This window comes from Chroicocephalus ridibundus, chromosome Z, assembly GCF_963924245.1.
Source record: "Chroicocephalus ridibundus chromosome Z, bChrRid1.1, whole genome shotgun sequence".
NCBI classification, from domain to species: domain Eukaryota; kingdom Metazoa; phylum Chordata; class Aves; order Charadriiformes; family Laridae; genus Chroicocephalus; species Chroicocephalus ridibundus.
Genome location: NC_086316.1, coordinates 1844938 through 1863069, shown reverse-complemented (window position 1 = coordinate 1863069; position 18132 = coordinate 1844938). Strand labels below are relative to the sequence as shown.

The 18132-nt window shown below is 36.7% G+C and overlaps 1 protein-coding gene across 13 annotated transcripts in view; it reads right to left on the bottom strand.

Annotated features, from left to right (window-relative positions):
• KIAA0825 (KIAA0825 ortholog) overlaps window positions 1–18132 on the bottom strand; it is a 259650-nt gene that overhangs the window by 205515 nt on the left and 36003 nt on the right. For 11 of the 13 annotated variants that reach the window (XM_063319271.1, XM_063319272.1, XM_063319270.1 and 8 more), the window contains 2 exons: window positions 6941–7109; window positions 1155–1824 (listed from right to left, as the gene is read on the bottom strand). In XM_063319271.1, the coding sequence (XP_063175341.1) occupies window positions 1155–1824; window positions 6941–7109 (839 nt within the window). Of the gene's footprint in view, window positions 1–1149; window positions 1825–6940; window positions 7110–18132 lie in introns of those variants that run through there. The other 2 variants (XM_063319282.1, XM_063319284.1) reach the window with 2 other exon arrangements.

The window sequence follows — 18132 nt, the reverse complement described above, 5'->3', positions numbered from 1 at the left end:
TTTGGTAAGGATACAAGTACAGATTTTGCTTGAGTTGATTAATAATACCACATAATAAGCGATAACATACCCACAAAATTAAAAAAAAAAATATCCTATGTAACATCACAACTCTGATCCCTTATTTTCTTCTAGCTTGCTGATTTCGCTATTGTTTGGCTTTATTGTTTGGCTACAGTCTATAACCAGAGATCATCTAGATCATCTTCTGTCTCTGGATTTTTCACATGATTCTAAACTTTTAATATTTTCTGTCTGCAAACTGCTTCACCTTTATGGAAGGCTAGGTGTTAAACAAACAGCTCTTGCACAGAGGAGTGCTCAGAACTCTGCATCGAAAAAGCAATTACATACAATCATGCAATCATGTTATGAAAGTTTCCATTCTGTATCTTTTTTCTAGAGCTCTGATTCCTCCCTTTGGAAATTAGCATGTCAGACCCACCAACTGTAAAAAGAAAGTACAGAAAATAGCACATTGATGACAGGTTCCTTTTCTGCCTTAAATTCTTTAGAAGAAGAAGAAATGACCAGGTAGCATTAACTCTAACTTACTGTACTTTCACAAGACTAGAAAACTTAAACATGGTTTTGTTTTGGTTTGGTTTTTTGTTTGTTTGTTTGTTTGTTGTTTGTTTGTTTTTTGGTTTTTTTTTAGAATTAGAAACTGCACAGTAATCTTTTGGGTCAGCTCTGGTGTACGAATTTGTGTTTATTTCATGGCCACATTATTGTACCGACTTTCCTATAATCTCCTTTAAACTTCTGAAAATTCAGAAAAAATGGGAGTAGAAGACTAAAGAGTTTGCGTTTTTTTAAAAATCTGGATTAAACAGTTCTTATTCTATTATATATTTCAGTATTTAGAATAAATTAAGCTGAAAAAAATGACTATGACATGACAATGTTATCCAGTGAATTATAATGGTGTTTCTCTATACATAAGCATAAGATACTCTCCCTAACTTTAAACCTTTTTTCCTCACAATTCTGAAACAGTCTATAATTCAACTGCAGTAATGTGGTTAAAACATAAAGCTGTAATTAATAACCTCAGGCCTCTCTCTTCATAGGAAATAACCAAGTATATTGAAAAAAAAAAGTATAATTAAAATAATATCTAACTACAATGAGCATAAAATAAGTCTACTAACCCACAGCATGAACTGTTCCTCTATGCTTCTTTGAAATCTTGTTTGTCTTAACCATATGTAGAGCATTTTCTTTGAACTGCAGCTCACAAAGTCTTTCAAGAAGAACTGTAATTTCTTCAGTGATGGTATCCAGGTAAGTTTCATTAATAAACTTCAACGATGAAGAAGGATCAATAGTTCCACTTAGTATATACAAATCCTCTTTTATCATTGTGCACAATGTGGGTATGGAACTTTGGTAACCATGAACCACCTTATCAAAGTTTGTTTCACCACAACTAGACAAAACACAGTTCTGTAGGAGATCGCTAACCAGTTTATTCTGCATATTTTGATACTTCGTTAAGACTTCTGATTCAGGATAAAGAAACAAAAGTTGCTGTATGCACTGAGTTTTAAACTCCATTTGTTGTTGTAAAGTATTAGCTTTTGTTTCTTCTTGACTTTGCAGTCTATTCACTAAAAATCGCCGAAGATGCAATCTTACATCATCCCAGAGAGATTTCACATCCATAGCTGAATCATCTTCAATGGCATGAAGGGAAGATGTTAACTCAAAAGACGTCCCACTTGGAGTACAGGGAAATGAGACACCACATTGACTAGAGAGATCCAGAAGGAAGTGAAGTATCATTTCTTCTTGATTTTGCTCATTCTTCAGCAAGCTTTGCTAACAAAGGTAAATCAGACAGTATTTTAGAAATGTTTTGTTAACTCTGGTTCATAAAATGAACAGCTTTGTGTTAGAGTACCAATTGTTTCCAATGCTAATTATCTTGCCAGCAAATAAGAGTCTCAAATTGCTACATAAACAACAGAAATAAGAAAGCCTGTTTTCCCACGGGTTTACACACCAATCCGTCTCCTTGTCTACCTGCTTCCAATAACTCACATTCCTCTTCCCATCTTGCATACTTCCTCAACCTCTTTTATCAATCAATTCTAACCCACAATTCAAAGGAAAGCTTTGGAAAGTTCATTAGGTAAGCCTTGGCAGCCTGTTTGTTCTGGGCACACACACACATCTTTGAAAGAAGATGGTATGAAAAATTACTCAAGATTTATGCAGATAAGGACAGGTTTTACTCATAATCTTCCCAGGCCCCCCTAAAAGAACTAAAATTGAAAACTTGTTAAGAATTGAACAGATGTATATCACACAGGGCAGAAGAATAAGAAGCCGTGTATCCTCTCAAACTGAGATGCAGACTGATACATTGACAACGCAGTGACCTCTAAACACACCTCAGCCATATGGGCTGGAGAAGAAGGAAGCCAGTTAACAAAGCAGGTGAAACCACATGGATGGATGTGGTGTTCCTACTTCCTCTGAGCCTGAAGAGCTCCCTCTTGGTCCAGGGCCAGGATCTCTGACCTGAGAGCTGCTTCACGTTCAAGAGGCCATGCAGCAAATAGCAGGTCCTCTTGTCACTCACAGCTCAGTGCTTTCTACTTGGCCCATAACGACACAAAATTAAACAGCACTCTGCAGCTTTCGTTACTGTGTACGAGACAAATCATTTAGATGGACAAGGCATGTTCAACATATGAGTAGAAGACCACCCCAAAGTCCCATGGTCACTGGACACCAAAATCTCCCTCCTCTCGCAGAGAAAAAAACCTCCCTGTCATAATCCCATTTCCCACAACCTCCACATTTTCCTACTGCAGGCTAGCTTTGGCCAAGTCCTAGGCCCATCAACTTCTATTTCTAAAGACCTGCTCCCAATCCTCCAGCTGAACTAGAGCTGACTACAGATTTCACCATCACAGTCACGAGAAAACTGAGTGAAATCGGTGGTACTCTTGACCTTCTGGGTTTCAGAACACAAGTAGGCAAGCCTTAGGTAAATCAGGATCTAGAAGCCCTCTCCCTTGCCCGCCCCCCCACCTCCTATCACTTCTCTCCAGCAGAGAAAAGCATTGGAGAACATGCTTATCATATAAGGGTACCTCTTTCCACTCCTGTCCTTTATCTGGGTCTCCCGGCTATATTCCGTCCTATAAAGCAAGGCTGGTAAAGAAACTGTCATCAACCTTGCAGTCGACCTTCAGATTTATTTAACTTAAAGTATTTGAGGCAATTATTTGTTTTATTTCTTTTCCCATTTTGAAAGCGAGCGAAATAAATCAAATTTGAGTATTGTATTGCTTAAACATAAATTTTCCATTATATATGGAAAAATAATTTCCAATACGAATTGTTCCATTTTTTCTATTGTAGCAAGCTTTTATCAGTAGGTCATTTATAAAAATACAAAAAAGACCAAATTATGAACAAAAACTTCAGTGGGCTTTCCCCCTCCCCCTCTATGCTTTTGAGACACAACAATTTTTTGTACCAGAACTCCTATTCTTTGTTCTGGATGATTCAAAACTGTTGCACTCTTATGGGAGAGAACAGGAGTTTAACCTTCCTATTGCCCTTTACTCTGGAGTGCTCCATGATGAAAAACAAAAAATAAAAAGACTTGCACCACAGTAGCTAATTCTGAACAAAATGTGGAGAGCATGATTGCCTCTCATAAAAGAAAGTCTTAAAAATAGCAGACTTGCTATTTTTCTTTCATTTTACATCTTTATTTCAGAATGCTTCCTATAAATTTTTTTAGTTACAAGCAGGAAACACACATGGAAGAAAGAATAATAAAATTATCAGTCAAATATCATCCTATAAAAGCACGTGCGTGTGATAGAAATATGTATAACTACTTAAAATCTTAAATCACATACATCAATATGCACATATATAAGGCTGATTTGATTTTCTTTTATTATCTACCGAAGTATTCTATAAGGTTTTGTGTACCCAAAGAGAATGCGTCTCAATGTCTAAACTGAAACCCTAATCAGTAACCACTGTGTTGAAGAGTTGAGTCTCCACAGGTAGACTTCTGGCGTTCAAAGGTTGATTTTTTTTATGAATCATGCTCAAATACTATATTCTGAAATGAACAAAACAAGAGAAGCTGTCAAAATAATGAACGTAACTGAGGCCTTTGGATGATGAATCCAAAATGTCTTCCAAGCAAATCCCTACTGCTGTTTTTTAAGGTTAAGCAGAAACATTTTTATTCATGAAAGCAAGTAAGAATCTAAGTATTGTTTCAAGCCCTTTGCAACTTAAACTAAAGCATTAAAAATAGGGAGCTTGCAGATGCCATCTTAGACTTAATGTTTCTCAGAAAGAGTCCCTGAAGTGAACTTTGAAGCTCTGAAAACACAGTGTCATCTAGTCTCTTTGAACATTGCCTATATTGACAGAAGCTTTTCTATTTGAAAATTAATCTGTAAAAATACTTCAAAAGATGTTGCCAAAACTATTCAAGAGAAAAAGAACCAAATTAGTATCTAAAGGCTTTAGAGAAGAATGAAAAGTTCTCTTATAAGCACAGAAAGTTAGTGACAACAACATACAGCAAATGTTTTACCTTTGCAGTCTACCAACTGGGCTACTACCTACTATAGACTTCTACCTATCATATCAATAAACAAATCCAATAAGATAAATATTTTGTTAAATAAATTTTTTGTTGTTAGTTTAGCACGGACAGAATTTAATGAAGATGTGCTCAAGTATATATTCAGCTTTTAAATATTTATAATTACAAAACAGTACCCAGAACGACAATATTTCACATAATTAACACTTTCAAGCTTCATGAAGAACCTCTCGGTATTTCCATGAGATTTCACAAATGCATGAGAATACCACACTAGCAATAAACCTAAATACAGCACCTCAGCCAAAGCACATACAGAACTTTGCACTATTTTTTCAACTGTTCCAGCAGCTTAAAAGATAAACAAAATCCCTAACAAACTAAACACGCATAATAAGGGATAACAAAGAATAGCGTTGTTGTCCTGAAGTAGACGGAAGGTTACTATTATTTAAGATGTATTGTAAGATACATAATTAAAAGCTTGCAAGTGAGAAATTAAGTCAACTGAGTAATTAGTTCAATGGGTGGAGACACACATTTAAGAAAAGTCAGATCACAATAATCTCAATATTGTTGAATATTATTGAAAATAGTTTACTGCAGACCTGTTTATGCAGCTAAACATAAACTCACACATCTAGTGTGGCTATTACTTCTTACAGATGGGCTGTCTGTGTTAATACATGCACACTTTCCATCTGTAGCCTCATCTACACAACAGGCTGGATTATCTAAGAAGCCATGAGCCTGGAAACAGTGATGCCCAAGTTCACAAGCTCCAGATGTTTTCCTGATAAACCATGCAGAATTGAGGCTTTAAGGCTTCTCACACTTTGCTGCCTGTTTAGCAGCCTGCCACAGAGCCATTGTCAAGGCTTAACTGGACTCTACAGCCCACAGCCAGGCTGCCACACAGTCAGTAAGCTCCTGGGAAGCTGAAGGGATAGAAAGCACATTTTGTATACGATAGATTTCAAAGTATTTCAGAGATGGGGACCTTTCGGTGTTTCCCAAACAAATGCCGCCACCTGGTGTTCAGGTATATGGCTTGAATAGACCTTGGAGAAGGAAGAAAGCAGGGAATGGACACAATTAAATCATCGTAGCCATGCCCTCTTCTGAAGGGGGTTAAGTAATGATCTAACTGGACTAAGAGGAATAACAAAACTCTTAATAAGTCAGCATCTTCTGGGCTGCCCTCATTTTGTCTAGATCAAGTATGACATGTTAGCAGTCTCTGGCACCCTTGAGTGGGGTGATTAACAGCAGCTTTCATACTGATCACCTTTGTTAGAAGGGGACAAAATCATTTCTTCACCGCATGCACATTGAAGACCTGGCATTCCTGGAGATGACTTCCTCATTTGAAATAATATCCAGTGGATTCAAAGGTGACTAAAAGACCAACAACCAGTTTTAAGAGTTAAAAAGCTGCGAGGTGATTTGGTGAACCAGCCTGAGCTCTGGCCAGAAGATGGTCCCAAAGGAGAAAATACTCCACTTCTCCACAGCAGTTTTCCTCTGCCAACACAACCAATCTTAGCCTAAACGTGTTCATGTCCTACCACTAAACCATGACATGGAACTGACAAAGAACAATTCACTGGATACTACTTGTTTTGACACTCATACACGTGCACATCATCTAAACATACATATATATACTTCATCTATAAATATGCATGCTGTCATTTATTCCAGTACCATCCTTCACTTATCTAGCCAATTGAATTTTCCAGAATTCCATTTCCACACAAATATTCTACGTTTAACTTTTAATAAAAATTTTGGACAAAAATGCCTTCTAAAATGATGGAATTTTTTGTTGAAGTGAAATTTTATTTCTGGTTATGTGTAGTTGTACAACTTGCCAGGACAATGGATGTAGCTCCCACAGTTCTAATTAGAAAAAGTAGATAGGAAGTTAATGCTTAAATAATGCATAAAGGACAATAATCTGTATTAGATAAATAAAATTCACATACATAAGTGAAGAACAAGTGGTAACAGTAACATCCTCGGAGTAGATAGTAAATTCAGATGTTTTTTACCAACATGTGTTCATAAAACAGTCCTAACAGTGCTGAACTTGTGGTAGGATCATGAAAAGATTTTGTCCCAAGTTTGGCTATTTCAGGCACGATCAAAAGGAAACATAACCCCTACTGCAGACATAAAAACAGTACTAAGCCGTATAATAAAATTTCTGAACTACCTTCACCACAATGAAGACTGAAATGAGAAAACTAATTAACCTCAAGAAAACCCCAACCTATCCATCGTATAACCAAGCTTCCCAAACATTAAAATAGTAGTAAACAATTAGTAAACAATTTTTACCAGGGTCCTAAGGAACTCCATCAGCTGTCCATGGTGTGTAGAAGAAGGTCTGAGAGAACTAAAATTGCAGCCGTTCAGCCACTGCAGGCAGTCAGTTGTGCTTTGTAGCATTTGATCAGTACATATCTCATTTACTTCTGATTGCAGGTCTTTAAGACACTGTTCTATGCTAAAAAAACAAAAACACAGGATTTTTTTCATTACTTGGAGATAAAAGCATTTTATATATTCCATATTTTGAAACGAAAAACTACTTCATATTAATGTGACACTAGTCATTTTTCTTCATAGATTAAATTACTCTTACAAAATAAGGGCTGAATTTGCAGGATTAACATTTAAATACAGTCAAGAGAGAGCTAAAATAAATTTCCTCCAGGCCAGAGTGTACTGTCCTCAGTAAGTGCTGCCTCACTTCTCAAACAATCTTGCACTTTTTAATAAAGTAGTTACTGAATAAGACATTATCTAACCTAAGATCTGGTCCTTGGTGTTTAATTAGCTAAGGCAGGGAATATAAACTGAATCAACTACCATATTCCAAGGTGAATGTGTCATTTTGCTCCTTTAGCAATCAGCGGTTGTTTTATAATACATAACATATACTAATGACTTCATGAAGACCCACTGACATCGCAGAAAATGCTGAAAAGAATTTTACAGTCAGTTGTGCTGAGAAAGCGGATCTTTTCTTTGTTTTTGTCATTAGAAAATTTCAAAGAAAAAAGAGTTTGTTTTCAAGGAACTGATCCACTCCTCAACATTCATCTAAAATCATAATCCTGTTTATGAAATCAGATGTGGCTGGTTATTACAGGGATTTCAGTTGCAAAAAATCACAAGAACAAAGGAATATCCAAAATTATTTTATTTCTATTTGTGTGGACCCTTACAGGAAAACAACAAAAAAGAAAAATCCAGAAACAATCTAAGTCTATACCTTTTCCTAAAGAAACACCTTTTCAGTATTTCAGAACTACTTTTTTTAAAAAGCAATGCTTAATATTTTAGTTTCACTTAGAAAAGTAGTATTGACCAGATCTAGGCAGATCTAGGTTTAATACAAACAGAGCCAACAATAAGACTCAATAAGTGATTCTCACTACAATTTGAATTTTATTTTCAAGTACACTAGTTATCTCACATGTTCTCACAGCTGATAAGGGATGCAAGGTTTAACACAAATTAAAAGTTAGTTCTTTCTATCTCTGTAGAGTTACAGGATTAGATGAAACTCATCTCTTTACAGCTATTTCAATGTCAGATACTTTTGATTGTGTTATTACTTCCTGTTTTGAGTTAATAATATTCAATATTACTTATTTGGATAAATAATATTACTTTTGATTGTAACACTACTTTCTATTTTCATGACACCAACCAAACAACACACTTGCCAATTATACTGCCACTTGCCTCTTTATTTTATAGACAGGAAGTATGACTGTTTAACTGCTCTCTTAACATTTTCAAACTTAACTAGTTTTGGCAAAAGAAGACAAGAGAAGAAAATTAGAAAAGACGACAGGCAGAGGAGAAAAGGAGAACAAGAGGAGAGGAAAATAAAGAAACTGGAAAACAAATCAAATCTTTAAGTGGATTACAAGCCGTGACAAAAATACAAAATTAAAGACCTCCACTTTTCAAAAAAATGCGGAAAACCAATTTTTTTTTTAAATTAGTGACCACTGATAACATTTTTAACTGTTTTCTGCATAACTTCTCTATGTGGAAAGATTAATTTTCCATGAAATGGCATCTTTTTGGAGGAAAGTATTTTTATTAAAGATTATTTATTTAAATTTATGAAAAATATAATCTGCTTTGAATATGATTTTTTTTAAAAAAAAATTTAAAAAATGTAAACTACTAACCTGTATCTATTTGTAATAAGAAATCACTGATGAAAGACTATTGTGCATATCACCCACTGACTATACTTTGTTATTTAATTCTGCCTGCGGTACTGTTTTCAGGATGGAGGAGAAGTATTTATTTGATTTTCTACTGGATTTTCTCCTTTATTGCATGATTTGCATTTCATTCTTTTACAGATGTTATGCAACGTACCTTAAATTCCTACTAGCTGTCTCATTCTGATCAACAGCAATAAAGTAAATCAGTGTCATCCACGCTGTTGGGAACTGAGTCTGTTAGTTTGAATTGACATTTTAAAAAAATAGTTGAAAAAAAATAAGCAAGTGATCACACTAAATTAAGTTCAGAGATAAAGAGTAGTTGTGTTTTCCTTTTATTTTTAAGTTACCTAAAACAAGCACAAAAGAGAGAAGTATATTTTTTCTAAGAATGCCGTCAAGACTTATCATCTATGGTAGGTTTTGCTTTGTGCCTTTTATTTCTTTAAAATACAGTACTAAATCATAACAAGCTGAATATGAAAACTGCATCAACTATAATTATAGAATGCAAGGACGATCATAAGAATGTAAGTGCAGAGCCGTAGCGTTCTGAATGTCAGAAAAAAAATACACAAATTGTTTCCAAAACTATGACTATACAGCTTCTAAAAAAAAGTCATCAAAATAAGTAGATCATTTTGAACAGCTTATTTTCCCATATTTAACTGTACTCATTAAGAATTACAGATACACTTGTTTTATGCTTAAAAGACATGTGGTAAACCATTCAATGTCTATCTACTCTATCAAATTGAAGTCACCACATTTTACAGCTGCATTACCAGAAAACAAATTCACTAACAACAACTAATGTTAAAATACATAAAAAAATTTAAAACTTATGAATACATGGGTGGCCTGTAAAATAGTAAAAAATTGATGCAAAAGTCTTAAGACTTTCCTGAGTGTGCTGAGTTAAAAATGAAGTTCCCACCATCAAAGGACCTTAACAGGAGCACAAAGCACCTCCATGAAAAACAATCGCTCTCTGGCTGTGGCCCACTCAGGTTCCTGATGGGATAGTCCAGCCATGAATACCAATTCTAAACTTGACAAAAGATTGGTGTGTATCTTTTTAACTTCTGAAACCTGTTCTGAGGACTATGAAACCGAATGCCTTGTTCATACACCTTGACTCCTGGGACACTACCAAAGGCTTTTACTGTGGTGTGCTGATGTGCCCCATTCAATCATACCCAATAGATTACAGCATTGTGCATTGTAAAAGGGACTACTGTTGTTAGTCTGTGCCAATCTGCTTCAATAGGAACCAGTTGTTACACTCATCTTTGACACAGGAGTCTGTGTGCCAGCCAATAAACTACAAGCTAAGAATAGGCTACAGCCTTCTCAAGACCAGTTATTTTGGAAATTTGTCCCAACACTGATAAGGGGATTAGGTGTATGTATTTCAGTGGCCCTCCCTGTAGGTACAAATCATGATAGGTCTTCTGTTCATTTTATTTAATCCTTTTATTCCAATAAAGTAAACACTGAATTACGATTAACACTGTTTCTCATTAAATAAAAGTATTTTCATCGTGTGTACTTACAACATACTGTAGGTAAACATGGTCTCAACATTGCTATTTCTTTTAAGATTTTTGTCAACATTTAGTACTACATGAACATAGTTAATTATAGATACTTATTCCTTTACATTAATTTCATCATTAAATGAAATATTTAGGAATGTGGTTACCACTGAAAAAAAAAATTTAATCTGTATTATCTGAGTTTAGAAAGCAAGCATTTTAATGAAAAGACTTCTGCCAAATAGGATTAAATTTATTCTCACTATGTAGGCTAGTATTTAAAACTATAATTTCACATCGACATAAGGAGAATGAGATTTGATTTCCTTTTACAAAATGGAAACTTGCTGCCGTTTTAAAAACTGTAAACAAAATATACATTTTGGTGTGGAAAATGTGCTTAATGTATTTAATTAATTTGATTCTTAAAAGTACAACTACAAAAAGCCACATAAAGTGCTAAATTCCTTTTTTCCCCAAAATAATATTTTTTCATTAAGGTTTAACCGCAAATATATTTTAGTAAGTTTAGTGCAGGAAATAAGCTCGTTTTGTTGAACAAATTGTGGCATCAACCCAGATGATGTCAACTGACACTATACACATACGATGAGAGCATAAATGGTCTTAAAATCACATGCAGTCAATAGAAAAATACAACCATGCAACCCTATTTAAATGAGGAACACAAGATCTGGAGCACAACAGGGAAATCAGACGTAGTTCAGTGCCTAATGCTTTTTCCCTCTTTACTATAGTTAACTGTTTCTGTGCTCCATACGTATGTTTTCAGAAACATCCTCTGAAACTCTAAACTTTAATGATAAGGTGAGGCGTACAATTCATGTTTTAAGTGATCGGGTACCAATGTTGAGACATTGCTGAATCTAACCAGAAGGTGCTTAATTCTTCTGTTGGCAATTAGCCTGCTGGTACTACATTAAGTAGCTGTTCCTGGTCAGGTGGAAGGTCCCCATGTCTCTGACAGTGGTCATTAGGAGATGCCAAAGAAGAATTAAAAAAAAAACCAAACACAAAAAACCAAAAAAAACCAGTTTGTGACACAAGTACTTAAATCAGACAGTGTCCTAGTATTTAACATCCCTCAATTTTTTCTTCCACAGATAATTCCACTTTTCTTTGAACCTGTGGAATTATTCAGACACAAGCAGAAAAAAATAGTCACCAAACTACTAAACAAGGAGTGGTATATAAAAGCTCAAAGAAAAAAATAACCTTTCTCTGTAACAAAGAAATCTGATGGTTATGCTCATATGGATTTTTGTAAAATTGACTGAATTTTCAAGAAAAATATCCTTAGTCCCACACAAAGAGTATCTTCAGCCTTTGTGGGCACATTAATACTTCTAGTTAGTACCACTGGTACGCCATTATGCCGGTGAAGACTATTTCACTGAAATAGCTTCTCATTTTTACAGGTGAGCGTGGGTTGTTTTTATTTTTTGGTTTGTTTTTTTTTTTGTTTGTTTTTTTCATGCACTAAGCAAAGTTCTGTTATGTTATCGTGTCCACACTGGAGTGCTTTTCTGGCGTAGTCAATACCATTTGGTAAGTATTCCCACTGTAGAGAAACAGTCTCAATTTGAGAACTCCTAGGTACTCTTATTTATTAAGTTAATGACAGTTTTTAGGAATAACTTAATCATATGGAAAGACTGCTTTTTAAGTGGCTGCATCAATGGACAAACGGTTACAAACCAGGTACTATAATGGAACTGATAGTGTAAGCACTGTCATACTGACACATTATTTTGAAAAGCACAGTATCAAAATGAGGGTTGCTGTCTCCATATATCATTTTCCATTGCCTACGATTACCATGAGTAAGTTGAAAGATGATCTCCTAACTCCTTTCAATTTCTAACAAGCACTGTTTCAATTTATTTCATATAGCATATGGAACAGCCATAAAATGGCAATGAGATTGGTTAAATTAAACTGCTAAGCTATAAAGTGAAATTATCGTTAAACTTCATGTTACTTATGCTTAAGATCCTCATATTCATTGAGATCTGCTTTTAGAATCAGCATTTACTTGTCTTTTAATAATAACAACAGACTGAATGAAATGAACAAAATGAAATAATTGTTTCCACTGTTTTTTGAGGATAGAAGCATCAACATAGTATTACTTTGTTATTATTATGCATATTCATTAAAAAGCTTGACTGGTAAAGGCACGGGACATTTTAAACAAAATCAGTCATATCATTTGGAAACCTGTGCTGACAGAGGACCTGCGCTACACTTCAAGTAGTAAGAAATCTTTGAGAGAGGCTTTTACCAGTACAATTCCCACAGGCATTTTCCTTGTTACACTTTCTCCCATGTAGAAACAAACATTTTGTTCTATTTCTGGAAAGCTGACCTGCCAAAAAGGAAGTATTAAGAAAATTTCCCACAATCTACCAACAATTTCATGAGGTCATTGCTGATGCCTCAGCACTACTGTCGGTTAATAAACAGCAACTTAACCATAAATATAAATAATTTATTTGATAGTAACTTATAAACAACTAGATACAATCTGACTGAAAAAAAACCATGAAGATTCATGCAAAGAATGTTTTGATATCTTTATCTTGAAAAGAAACAAGAGGTTTTACCAAAAATGGCTATTTATCATCTTGTGTGTTCCTGCAATACTTATGATAACCTACAGTAAAATTCATGGTACAACAGGATTTCTAAAATTCTGTAAAAAATGAGATTATTGTAGTTCCAGGCCTATAATGTTTATGCTGTTCCATTCTAGTCTATCTGATCATCAGCTTATTCTTTCTGGCATGTCCATTTTCTTACTCTCACTAACCCAGCTGCGCAATCAGATGAAAATTCCTTCTTGTACTTTATGTTCTTTACAAGGGTAACCTCGACAGCAGAAGAGAAAGCTAGAAAGTAAAGCTGCTACCGCTAATAATATAGATTTTGTTACCACCTCATATTTGTGTGTATGTTAACTTTTCTTACATAGTTTGACTATACTATTCTCTTATTCGTATTCTGTATCCAAGTTTTATTCAAAATAAAATGAGACCGATAAAAATGAAGTTAAACACTATTTTGTAAGCAGAATACGAAACTAATGGAAAAACTAACTACAAAATCTTTATCTCTTTAGAAAATGCTGTTAAGACAAATACGTCTGGATACTTGTTTTTAAAACCACCAATTATTTAAAGTACAAGCCTCAAAGTTACAGGCTTATTACAAAGCTGAAAGCCTTGAAAAAATTCACTTCCTCAAATTCTTCATACAGTAACCTTAGACCTGAAGATGTAAAATAAAAATGCAGACCCAGCTTCAAGGACTTTGTAAGATACTTCATATCTCTAATTTAGCTACTTACAAAACATATCCACCAAAACTGTAAAGTAACTGTACCACTGAAACCAGAAAGAAATAGAATAGTGACGGCTGCTGCACCTCAGCAAGAAAAAACATATCAGCACTGTCAGTTTTACCTGAAGCACTGCATACCTCTTGTTTTAAAGACTTGAGATATTTCAGTCCACAAGACCTAAGCTTTGCCCTGATAAGTTATTTCAAAAGACTGGAAGCGAAACATAGGAGTCTTTCAACTCCATTGACCAAAACATGATAGTGAAAAACAATGGCTAAAAAACCATTGTCTCGTTTATTCTCCTATGAAATGCACTGGGGCACTTCACAGTGCAGTCAAAGACCCAATTACAGGTTCTGTAGATATCATAGAACCATAGAATTGTCAGGGTTGGAAGGGACCTTCAAGATTATCTAGTTCCAACCACCCTGCCCTGGGCAGGGACACCTCCCACTACATCAGGTTGCGCAGAGCCCCATCCAGCCTGGCCTTAAAAACTTCCAGGGATGGGGCTTCCACCACCTCTCTGGGCAACCTGTGCCAGTGTCTCACCACCCTCATGGTGAAGAACTTCTTCCTAACGTCCAGTCTGAATCAGCCCATCTCTAGTTTTAATCCATTCCCTCTAGTCCTACCATCATCCGACATCCTAAAAAGTCCCTCCCCAGCTTTCTTGTAGGCCCCCTTAAGATACTGGTAGGCCACTATAAGATGTCCTCAGAGCCTTCTTTTCTCCACACTGAACAACCCAAACTCTCTCAGTCCGTCCTCATAGGAGAGGTGCTCCAGCCCTCTGATCATCCTCGTGGCCCTTCTCTGGACACGTTCCAGCACGTCCATATCTCCCTTGTAGTAGGGGCTCCAGAACTGGAAGCAGTACTCCAGGTGGGGTCTCGCAAGAGTGGAGTAGAGGGGCAGAATCACCTCCCTCGACCTGCTGGCCATGCTTCTCCTGATGCAGCCCAGGATACGATTGGCTTTGTGGGCTGCCAGTGCACACTGACGGCTCATGTTGCTAGTGCACATCGACGGCTCTCGTCCACCAGCCCCCCCAAGTCCTTTTCTTCAGGGCTGCTCTCAAGCCAGTCACTGCCCAGCCCATATCGGTGCTTGGGATTGCAAGGAGGACTTTGCACTTGGTCTTGCTGAACTTCATGAGGTTGGCATGGGCCCACCTCTCCAGCCTGTCAAGGTCCCTCTGGATGGCATCCCTTCCCTCCAGCGTGTCAGCCGCCCCACACAGCTTGGTGTCGTCGGCAAACGTGCTGAGGGTGCACTCTACGCCACCGTTCATGTCGCTCACAAAGACGTTAAACAAGACCGGTCCCGGTACTGATCCTTGAGGGACTCCACTTGTCACTGGCCTCCACTTGGACATGGACCCATTGACAGCCACTCTTTGGGTGTGGCCGTCAAGCCAGTTCTTTATCCACTTGTCCTGGTTCCGGTGGGGATAGGGTTAATTTTCCCTGGTATTCCATGCCATGTGAGCCATGCCCACCCTGAGCTGCCGGGGGAGGGGGCAGGAAGTTGCTGCTTAAAAGCGGGCTGGGGCGTCCCGGTCCGGCCGGTCGGTGAGCGGCGGGGAGCGGCGGTTCCGTAATCGCGTTTGTATATTCCCCTATCCGTGTTGTTATTGTTGTTGTTTGCCTGTTCCCCTTTGCTGTTCTGTTAAACTGCCTTTGTCCCAACCCAAGAGTCTTGCCTTTTCTTACGATCCTTCCTGTATTAGGAAGGCACGTGCGAGCGGCACGTGGTTCTTTGTTGCCATCTGAGGCTAAACCACGACACCACTGAATTGTCAGTCCATCAATCCCATATTTTACCAGCTTGGAGACCAGGATGTCATGCGGGACAGTGTCAAAGGCTTTGCTCAGCTCCAGGTAAATGACATCAGTTGCTCTCCCCTTGTCTATTGATGTTGTGACCGTCTCATAGAAGGCCATCAGGTTTGTCAGGCACGATTTGCCCTTGGTGAAGCCCTGTTGATTGTACCCAATCACCTCTTCGTTATTCTTCTGCCTCAGCAGTGACTCCAGGAGGATCTGCTCCATAATCTTACCAGGCACGGAGGTGAGACTGACTGGCCTATAGTTCCCCGGTTCCTCCTTCTTTCCCTTTTTGAAGATGGGGATTATGTTTCCCCTTTTCCAGGCAGTGGGGACTTCACAACTGCCATGACTTTTGGAATATAATAGAGAGTGGTTTAGCAACCTCATCCGCCAGTTCCCTTAGTACCCGTGGGTGTATCCCATCAGGTCCCATGGACTTGTGCACTTTCAGGTTCAGGTATATGGAAAGTGTCATACTAACATACTTATTGAGGTACTTTCCATATCGTCCTATTATTCGCAAGTTAAGGATCTTGTTAATTGCTCAAATAATGATTACAATTTACATTGAACAGATACGGGACAAGATGCAATGCTATAAGCACTTACTAGTATTGACCTCACTGGAGGCCTTCAAAAAATACATTCACCAAAATCCCAAATGACTGAATTACTGTTAATTAGACAGAAGGTCAGGTTGAAGTTCATCAGATTGAAGTCAAATTAAGCCTTTGTGAAAAGGCTCACAAGATCTGTTCTCCAGGGTTTTGTGGAGATACAATTACTAACAAATAATTTTATTGAATTTTGAGTAATTGTGGTCTTGAAGAAGACCTAGAATACTTCACACTGTCCTACAGCCTCATAAAATCTATTGTCACTTTATCCCCACTAAAAGGCAGCCAATCACTCACTGAAGAAAGAACTGAATACACATACACACACAAAATAACTGCTGAAGAGATTTCCTGCTTACAATCACTTTCAAGTTTTGCATGATAACCTCCTTTTCAAGCTCTGTACCTTATTTTCTGCTTAGAAGTATTAAACTTCAGCTGAAAGTTTAGTTCTACAGATTGCTCAAAAATTAACTCTTACTTATTCTTAATCCTCCAATTAGGAAAAAAAAATGCCAAGACTTGGTTTTGATAAACAGTGAAAGTCAAAGTAAATGCGAGGGGAAAGACTGAAGACAAATGGCCGTCCTGATGAAATTATGAATACAAATTCATGGTTTACAATAACCCAAGACTATCACTGCACATAAAACTGGCCAGCAATGACAGTAGTTTTGAGAGTTCATATTCACCTACTTCTATAAACTGCTGTAAAAATAAAGTTAACATTCAAGTGTAATAAGAGGTCTGTTATATAATAGTGAATGAATGAACCACTTACTCCCATAAAACTTACAAATAAAACAATTTCGTACAGATGGCCTTTTCTTTTTTTTTTTTTTTGTTATAGAACCAAATAGAAATGGTACAATACAAAAATACTGACGGTAATTCAACTACTGGAAAGCATATCTGATTTGTCGTGTCACACAATTTTATAAAAGCTATTCAGTTGGAAGGCAATAAATGAGCATTCAAGTGATTTACACACTTTTGGATCATAATTTTTTACACAATGTTTTATTTTTAAAAATATATATATGCTGTATACTATTATGTTTATTCTCTGTGGTATAATAAAATCATAAATCTATCTGATGAAAAATGGATTGTATTCCAATTGTATCACTGTAGCGCATAGAGCTGCTCTTATCATACCACTTACAAAGATCAATGGTAACTTGAAAATGATTTCATTCCACACTACCTCTAATATATTAGCAATAAAAGGACTCTTTTTAATTTAAAAGTCACATCAGCTGCTGTCCATCTTCTTTTAAACTCCCCTCCATTTCTGAAACTGACATATTACAGGAGCAAAATATCACCTGGTAACTACAGGGCTACTTTCTGATTTTCCTTGTGAAAATTAGTTTAAAAACTAGCTCATGTGTCAATTCAGCAGAAACACAAAGCTTTTCCTGACATGTGTTGCTGTGTACCACACCCTAATCCTGTGATATTGTTCATGTAAAATGTAATATAAAATGTTAACTGACACAAAATGCCATTAAAAGGAAAAAACAGCTGGCCTGCTTTACCACAGTCAGAAGTTTTCTCAATGAGCAGCATACATTTTACATACATTAAAAACAAAGACAGTGGTAAAGCATGCATTCCAAAGACTCATCTTGATAATAATCTTTCTAAGTCTCAGGCTGGCTCTGCATAATGACAACTAACTCACTTTTATTTGGTAGCTGAAGAGGTGACACCACCTGCCAAAAATGCTGATGCTGTTTCTTCCCAGATATACAAGACTGTAGCAACTCAAAACTTGAGTACCTATAACTGTGTTATGGCTTCAACTAAACTGTAAGTAAGTATCTATACATTTCACTGATGCCAACAGCTGGAAAATTGTAATATGAAATTGCGCTATGCAATGGTCCACGACGGCGTACTTCCCAGATCTTCCCTGTCAT